General features: G+C 47.9%; 1 protein-coding gene across 1 annotated transcript in view; it reads right to left on the bottom strand.

Moving 5' to 3' along the window:
• ENPP3 (ectonucleotide pyrophosphatase/phosphodiesterase 3) overlaps positions 1-4,187 on the bottom strand; it is a 97,023-nt gene extending 92,836 nt beyond the window's left edge. Inside the window, exon 1 of the mRNA XM_015421253.1 lies at positions 4,113-4,187. Coding sequence (XP_015276739.1) covers positions 4,113-4,187 — 75 coding nt within the window. The remainder of the gene's footprint in view (positions 1-4,112) is intronic.
• Between the last annotated feature and the right edge of the window lie 5,260 nt (positions 4,188-9,447).

Raw genomic sequence — 9,447 nt, 5'->3', positions numbered from 1 at the left:
GGTTCAGCTGTAGCTGCTTTGTTTGGCAGAAAAGTGTGATAGAAGTTAAGGAGTCCTAAAAAGGACTGCAGCTCTTTCTTCAATTTCGGAGGGAGCAGCTTGCAGATTGCGGCAACTTTGTCCGGGGCAGGATGGATGCCATCTTTGTCCAGGAGGAACCCCAACAACTAGACTGTGGAGATGAAAAACTCGCATTTCTCTTTTTTCACCCGCAGACTGACCTCCTGCAGCCGGCAGAGGACCTCCTGCACACGAGCAGTCAGTTCTAGGTCAGAGGCCCCTGCTATCAACACATCATCAAATAAGGGACGCCGCCGGGTAAGTCTTTCAGGAGGCACTCCATTAGTTCCTGGAAAATTCCAGGGGCAACGCTTACCCCGAATTGTAAACGGTTCAACTTGAAGGCACCATGGTGTGTCACGATTGTCTGAGCTTCGGCCGTGACTGCATCAACAGGGCGTTGTTGGTATGCCTGAGCTAAATCGATTTTGGCGAACACCTGGCCCCCGGAGATGGACACTAAAAGATGGCTTACCACAGGCACCGGGTATGCATGCAGCTGCAGGGCCTTGTTGAGGGTCCACTTGTAATCCGCGCACAAGTGGATCGAACCATCAGGTTTGATTGGAGTGATGATCGGAGTTTCTCACTCAGCATTGGGGATGGGCTCCAAGATACCTTGAGCCAGCAGCTTATCGATCTACTCGTCGATACGCGGCTTGAGAGTGATGGGGCATCGCCATGGCTTGAGGCGTATGGGTTGGACGACAGGATTCAAGGTGAGGGAGACAGGTGGATCTTTGTAACTGGTGTGGTTGACGCTGATAATGTCAATACCGAGTGCGGTGAACCAATCCAGACCAATAAGGCTCATACAGCGACCTTCAACAACGAGCAAGTTACGTGACCTGGATGGGGATGATGCTGACGACAGGAACTCAGTTTCTCTGGAAATCGAAAAGTTGTAGGCTGTACTTCTGGAGACGGTGTGCAGGGAACCAGGGACATACTTGTTGGAAAGTGTTCCACGAGACGATTGACAGTGCAGAGCCGGAGTCGATCTCCATCTGGCAAGCACGATCTTTGAGGAAAACAGTCACCTTTATCTTGGGGCAAGTGCGAAGACCATGATGAATGTACAGGCGATTGGTGTAGTCTTCTGAGGCACTTGCTTTGTTATTGTATTGCAGCCTGCGATTGAACGACCGCAAAGACAGGAAACAGGACTGGCGAGATTTTCCGGAAACCCTTGCTGGACGACGGACTACTTTAGGTGTGGAAGGACCTTGTGATGAGCGGCAGACTTTGGCAAGGTGGCCCATTTTTCCACAAGCACAGCAGATGGTGTCGCGGAATTGACAGTCTCTGCGAGCATGCGCACTACTGCAACCAGCACATACTCCCCTTTGCGGGCTTTTTTGAGAATGGCGTGGCTTCTGGTTGGCTCCCGTTCTGTGGACTCTGTCATCAGACAATTCTGATTGGTCATCTTGAAAAACAGAGGAGTCAGCAGTATCGCCGTGGTGAACAGCATCGGTGTGGCATGACGTGTGAGCGCCCAGTCGCAGTTCGCGAAGATAAATATTGGCGGCCTCCACTTGCAGCGCGTCTTCGAGTGCCAATTCATAAGTGAGTTCTTTTTGTAAAAGAAGCACTCACCTGATGCTGTCATCTCTGATGCCGCAGAGCAGACAATCCAGCAGGACTGATTTTAAATTTGGGAACTGACAGTCTTGAGCAGCCCTTCTCAGTGCGGTGACGTACTCTGTGACAGACTTGCCCTCTTTCTGGTTCCATTGGTGGAAAACACATTGATGTATGGCAGCAGACATCTTTGACATGAAATAGTCGCTGAGCCGTGTCATTATGATGCTGAGAGGTGTTTCCAGTACCTTGGATGGAGCTACTAAGTCCCGAGCAATGTTGAATACAGCCTGGCCGCAGGTACTTAGAAAAGTGGCACGGCAGACATCGTCTCCTTCAATACTGTTTGCTATGAGGAAGCATTCAAAACAGTCGAGGTAGGATTCCCAGTTCCCAACCTTGGGGTCAAACGGTTCGATATGGCCCTTGAATGCCATGCCCGTAGTGATTTAGCTCTAGGCGCCCTTAGTTATTTCAGTCTGGGCAGGCAGAGAGTGATCTCCCGTTCGGTCAGGCCTGGAATCCCATCTTCACCGCCAGTTTAAAGTACTGACAGGCAGGAGACGATAAACCATAATAAGGCTTTTATTCAAGACATTGTTCAGCTCTGATCTGATCTGCACAGAGCAACACTTAACTTATATGATTTCAACAGTAAACTATATACAATGTAACTATATACACAAGGTCTGACTGGACCTAAGCAGTGGTTACCTTAGGTGGCTTCAGGACCAATGGGTGGTCTGTATTAGACAGCCAATAGAATGAGAGAACTAGGATACTAGAGGGCAATTCAAACAGCATAGGAATAAACCCTAGAACACAACAACAGACGTCTCCTGAGGTCATCTGTGAGGGCCACCAGTGCCGTCTCTGTCCCACGTCCCGGGCGAGAGCCAGACTGGAAGGGAATCTAAGGTGGAAGTGTCATCCAAGAAGCCCTGTAACTGTATGGTCATAGGCATCTCTATTATCTTGCCCAAATAGGGCAAGTTGGAGACTGGCTGATAGTTTGCCAATTCAGTCGGGTCCAAGGATGGCTTTTTCAAGAGAGGGCGAACCACTGCTTCCTTAAGTGCTCCAGGGAACCGCCCTTCCAAGAGGGACTTGTTGACAATCTCCCGTAGGACATCTTGAAACCCCACATGGCCAGCTTTAATTAGCCATGAAGGGCACAGATCAAGGGAGCAAGTGGTAGGGCGTACAGTTAGGAGCAACCTGTCAACTTCCTCTAGGCTGAGCAGGCTGAATGATCCATAACCTGACTAGAAGATGTGCATGGTGCATGGAGCTCACTCACTGTATCAACTGTGGCGTATCAACTGTACACTTTTCACCGTCATTGCTCTCTATATACCTTTCTGACCACTCAGCATGCCTGCTTGCTTCCCAACATCCGCCTGGCCTTAACATTCAAATTAGACCTGTACATATAGAATAATTATGCACATAGCCTCAAACTGCATGGTTGATTCCTGGATTTCACCTCATAAATAGTTATGTTATCTGCATATCACACACATAAGATAGTGTGTACAGCAATTAGAACATTAATCACTGCTGACCCTGTCTTTTTTTTTTTTAGTTGCCATCCTTCTGGTCCTACATACTCTGTTTAAGCCAGAATGCAAACCTTAGAGGAGAGGAACTCATCCACTAACAAACCCACCATGAGCGACTATGTTACAAGGGTTATGAACAGGGGTGATTTCCTGCGGGAATGCACGGGAGCGGAGCTCCAGCAGTAAGGAGCCCAGGGAGCGGGCACATGCAACAAGCCCCGCCCCCTGCTCCCAGCAGCCCTCAGTCGGGCCACGAGGAGCAAGAAGCAGCCAGGTAAATTGCAGAGCCACCGCCCCCCAGCTTGCCATCAGGTACAAGCTCTCCCTCCTCTGTGAGGGCAGATCTGCGCGTTTCCCCCCCCCCCATATATAGCAATCCAAAACAGTCCAGTGGAGCCTGAGTGGTGGGTGTTGCCTTTTGACACACTTCCAGTGATGTCAGGGGGTGTGGCATATGTAAATAAGTTATGCAAATAAGTTATGCTAATGAGCTCCTGCACCTCTTTTTCTACGAAATGACCCCTGGTTATGAATGAAAATAGCACATGCTAGTAATAGAAGTCTTCATTTTGTTTTAAAACACAAGCAAACAAGGTATGCTGCCCTGCCTACAAGCAGAAGTATATATATTGCTTCAAGTTAATGGGAGTTTCCCCCCCCCCCAGCCTTTGAAGTTTCAAGTTTCCTATCTTTTCTTTAGCGGTATATAAGACAAGAACATTAAGAATAGGCATGGCTTTGTTTAAGCAGTATTCTAAATACCTTTCGGTCTCTGCCAGAAAATTTCTAGATGCTAAAAGGATTTAATTAATACGTTTATTCTGTTAAATGCAATGGAATTTGAACAGATACTGCAATGCAGTTACAATTAAAACTCTTTTTTAAAAAGGAAATAACAATACTTACTGCACAGAGTATCTTATACTTCTGAAGAGTACTCCTCTTAACAATTTCATCTGTTTGTAAATTCACCAGTTCCATTTCGCTGCTTTGGCTTAAGTCTCTTTTTCCAGCAGATAACATTTCCATTATTTCTGTAATTATAAATCTTTGCTTTCCTTAGAATGTTTGTCCGTTCCGATTCTACTGCACCTCAGCACATACTGAACAATCGTCTATCTGCTCTTATGATATATAAATGAGATCAGAGTCCTTGAGGGATGGGCATGAAGGCAGAACTAGGACAACAATGAAGTCAGCATGCTTAAAAGTTGCTGTGCACTTCTGAAATCACAGTTCCTGAGAAGTGGTCTGAGAAGTGCTGTTTCTACCACCATCTCCCCCCGGAGGAGGGCAGATTCCAAGCTACAACAGGGAATATCAGACCTTAGGAAAGTTTTGTGATGGCAAGCAGTTCAAATGAGCATGTTGGAAGGCCATAAACAAAAATGTTCAAAAGTATTTTTAGATCACAGTTCCCGTAACACTCTGGAAAGGTTCATATTAATGGTGGAAACTCAAGTTTAAACATGGAAAATTAAGTCTTAGGGACCTTCTGAGGTAAGAAGAAAGATTAAATAAACAAATGCTAAGGAAATTCAGTGAAACCCAAGTAATTATAAGTGATGCCAAAAAACAAAACAACCTTCCCCGTTTTTGTGTTCATTTTTCTGGTGAAACAGGAAAATTGTATTGAGATGAGTAGGTATATTCTGAGATCTGTGGCCCAGGGATTGAACAGCAATCCTTTGGGTAGTGGGAAAACCTTACTGGGCTGGGGACTGATTGTGTTTAAAACACTGCACTTCATTAGCATTGTAATAGAAGTGACAGAGAAGAAAGGGGAGAGAGGCCCCTGAAAGTTGTCAAAAATAACTGAGCAGTCCACAAGGAATATAACCCAAGGAAAGTCTGCAGACATCAGTGAGCAGACTGAAGTCCTCAGTATCAAACCCTGGGGTGGGCTGATTGCTTTTCCATCCTTAGCATGGAATGTAAATTTTCTTTTCTCATCTACAGCCTGGAGAAAAATAATACCCTGGCCCTTTAATAGAGGTCTAATCTGTTGAAATGAGCAGCTGAAGCTTTTCATAGGACAGACATCACCTGGTAAATGACATCTGATATCAAAGGGATAGGACTTTTTTTTCCCTCCAGGCTGTTGGGAACCCTAATCTCATCCAATGAGGAAAGCATTCCAAAACGACTGAGTCATCTTGGGAGGGCTGGAAGACTTCCACTTGGTCACTGTTATGTTCTTTTAGCAGTGACTGCAGCCCCCTACTAACAAAGCATGGGGGAGATTTCCCTCTCCTCCACACCAAACCACACACAAACCACACACTGCTAGAAAAGAGAGAGGGAAAGGGAGAAGTAGGGCTGCCAAGTCCCCCCGGGGGGCGGGGAAATCTCCGCCGCAGAGGCCCGTTCCCCGCCGTGGGCGGATCGGGCCCCGGGGGGAACCCCGCCCCGACATGCGCGTCACCAGGAAGTGACGTTGAGACGCCGAACACACTGGGGGCGGGGCCACGACCATCAGAGGGAAAACTCTATGGTTTCCCCTCCAATGGGCGTGGCCCCACCCCCAGCGTGCCCGGCGTCCTAACGTCACTTCCGGGTGACGCGCGCGCTCCAGTCGCCGCCCGGGAGTCCCCCACTGTGGCAACTGCAACAACTTGGCAACCCTAGGGAGAAGAAATAAGAGGAGATGAGGGCTGGTGTGTGTTAGAGTGTAGGACTATGACCTGGGACCACCAGGTTTAAATCCCTCACTCAACCATGGAAGCCTGCCAGGTGACCTTGGTCCCATCACAGTCTCTCACCCTGTTCTACCCCTAAAAGGGTGCTGTTGTGAAGAATAAGTAGACAAGGGAGGAATGATCAGAAAGAAAACTGGATTTAATAAAGCTAAAGCTTCTAAAGCCCTGTTGCAGGTTAGAAGGCACAGAGCAAGATACATTCCAGTGGGTAGCCGTGTTGGTCTGAAGCAACGGAACAAAGTTTGAGTCCAGTGGCACCTTTAAGACTCACAAAGTTTAATTCTGATGAAGTGTTCATGTACACGAAAGCTTATACCCAGAATTAAACTTTGTTGGTCTTCAAGGTGCCACTGGATTCAAACTTTGCTCTAGAGTGGGGGTGACCTAACTGTGGTTCGGGAGCCACATGCGGCTCTTTCACACATCCTGTGTGGCTCCCAGCAGGTCAGCTGGGGAAGTGAAGGGAAAGCATGCTTCCCCACCGGCAGGGGTCATTTCGTAGAAAAAGAGGTGCAGGAGCTCATTAGCATAACTCATTAGCATAAATCGTTTGCATATGCCACACCCCCTGACATCACCTGAAGTGTGTCAGAAGGCAACACCCCCTGCTCAGGCTCCACTGGACTGTTTTGGATAGCTAGCTATTGGGGGGGGGACGTGCACATCTGTCCTCACAGAGGAGGGAGAGCTTGTACCTGAATAAAACGTGGTCTTAAAGGTGCCACTGGACTGTTTTGGACCTGGGGGCCGTGGGAAGGCCTACCTGGCTTCTTCTTGCTCTGACTGAGGGCTGCTGGGAGCAGGGGGTGGGGCTTGTTGCATGTGCCCACCCCCTGGGCTCTTTACTGCCGGAGCTCCGCTCCTGTGCGCTCCTGCAGGAAATGACCCCTGCCCATCGGTCTTCCTTTCCCCAGCCAGTGCTCCCCTCCCTGGATAGGCTTGATGTGGGGGGGGGAGGAAGCAGAAAAAGAAAGCAACTTTAAATGCGTTCTCAAAGCACGGCCGGCTTGGAGAAAGCATTTGTCTCTTTAAATATCATTATCAATATCTGTTTTTACCCCTTTTTGTTTTTATTTCTAGCAGTCTTATTTAATGTTAATGTTAATAAAAAGCAAATTGACATATCTTCCAATAAAAACATGTGTGTAATATTTGTTCATGTCTTGTGGCCCTCAGACATCTGATGTTTCTTCTTTGTGGCTCTTATGTTAAGCAAGTTCGGCCACCCCTGTTCTAGAGCAAGATACAGGCACTGACGTTCTTCCCAGCATGATGTGAAAGGAGGAAAGCAAGTGGAATGTGGGTGAGGGAAGCCACTTTCAGAGAGGAAGGCTGGAGAAAGGAGGGAGAAGGCAGCATGGCTGGGCCAGATGTTAAAGAGGGATGGAGGAAAGGTTCATACTTGTCTGACCCTATAGTGTGTAAACATGGTATCAGAGTTCCAGCAAGACAATGGAACAATCCTGGCTGAATAGAATCATAGAATGTTAAGAGTTGGAAGGGACCTTGCAGGTCATCTAGTCCAACCCCCGCACTCCGCAGGAGCGTAGCTGAAAGATAGCCCTACAACATACCCAAAAGATGGTCGTCCAGCCTTCGCTTGAAAATGTCCAGCGAAGGAGCATCCACCACCTCCCGAAGCAAACTGTTCCACTACTCAACCACTCTTACAGTTAGGAAGTTTTTACAGTTTTTCCTGATACTTAGCCGGTAACTACTCCCTTGTAATTTCCATCCGTTAGATCTAGTCCTGCAATCAGGAGCGAGAGAGAATAGATCTGCTCCATCTTCTACATGACAGCCCCTCAAATACTTGAAGACTGCAATCATGTCCCCTCTAAGCCTTCTCTTTCCCAGGCTAAACATACCCAACTCTTTCAGCCTTTCCTCATAAGACTTGGATTCCAACCCTCTCACCATCCTGGTTGCCCTCTTCTGGACACGCTCGAGCTTGTCAACATCCTTCCTAAAACGTGGTGCCCAAAACTGGACACAGTACTCCAGGTGAGGCCTGACCATAGCAGAATAGAGTGGAACTACCACCTCCTGTGATCTGGACACAATGCTTCTGTTAATGCATCCTAAGATTGCATTAGCATTCTTCACAGCCACTGCAGAACCTTCTTCTGTCAGGGTCGCAGAGGGACTAGACCTAAAATGCCAGCTTGGATGAGCCATTTAAATACTAAAATTCTGTACCATTTCTTGATAGATGCAGGAAACTGAAACTCAGGGTCTAAGTAGGGAATGCTAATGGGGCAGGTTGTGTGTTTACCTGCCTGAAGAATGGCCTGGTTAGGTCTGCATTGTCAAGGACTGTTTTCAGTGAAGGGGAATGTAAAGCTATTATCCTGCAAACACGTTTCGTTGTTTCAGTAGTGGTAAGGGTCCCTGAGAGTCATAGAACAAGACCTTTATTGGAACATGTGATTGCTTTCTATAGGAAGCTGTTAGAAAAGCTAGATTTGAGTCTAGTAGCACCTTACAGACCAATAAGATTGGGGGGGGGAAGCTTTTGAGAGTCAAAGGTCCCTCTTCTGTCAGCAAAGTTGCACTCGCAAATAAAACTTACCAACAAGCTTTCCTTAAAAAGGTTGTTACTTTGGTACCAATTTATTCAATGTTTTATCTGTACTACCCTGCTTCCATCAAGCTGAACTTAGTCCAGAAACCAGACTGAATCAGTTTGTTTGCTTATATCTGTTGTTGGGCAGTCAGTCCAACTCTCCCCCGGAAGATCTGGACTGGGTTTTACAAGCCATAAGAACATCAGAGCATCACTCACCCCAGACTGAGAGTTCCTATCTATAGCTTATGGCTAATAGCCGTGGCTGGTAGGATTAGACTGAGCCAAATGAAATTGAATCCGATGAAAATGGAAGTCCTGTGCCTGAGTCGGAGCAGACCGGGGGCAGGGATCCCACTACCGGCCTTCAATGGGGTGCCGTTGGTGCCAGTGCCAAAGGTTAGGAGTTTGGGAGTGCTCCTGGATGCCTCCTTAACAGTGGAGGCCCAGGTAGCAGCCACTGACAAGGCAGCCTTTTACCATCTTCGGCTGATTAGGCTTCCTCGAACGCAATGATCTGGCAACAGTGATCCACGCAATGGTCACCTCAAGACTGGACTACTGTAATGCTCTCTACATGGGGCTGCCCTTTTCACAAATCCAGAAGCTGCAGCTACTGATGGGTCTTCCTGTGCGGAAAGATATCCAGCCTGTGCTGTAGGCATTGCACTGGCTGCCAAAAGCATACTGGATTCACTTCAAGGTGCTGGTTTTAACTTTCAAAGCCCTATATGGTCTGGGGCCTGCTTACCTGATGGACTGCCTTTCCCCATATGTTCCCCAGAGAGCGCTGAGGTCGGGGTCTCAAAATTGCTTGGCCCTCCCTGGACCGAAAGATTCCAGACTAGCCTCTACCAGGGCCAGGGCCTTCTCAGTGGTGGCTCCATACTGGTGGAATGAGTTCCCGGAAGACATTAGGGCTCTGTGGGACCTTTTACAGTTCCGCAGGGCCTGCAAAATGGAGCTCTTCCACCAG

The sequence above is a fragment of the Gekko japonicus genome, unplaced genomic scaffold (genome assembly GCF_001447785.1).
Source record: "Gekko japonicus isolate JY-2015 unplaced genomic scaffold, Gekko_japonicus_V1.1 scaffold407, whole genome shotgun sequence".
NCBI classification, from domain to species: domain Eukaryota; kingdom Metazoa; phylum Chordata; class Lepidosauria; order Squamata; family Gekkonidae; genus Gekko; species Gekko japonicus.
This window is presented reverse-complemented; position numbering and strand designations above follow the sequence as displayed.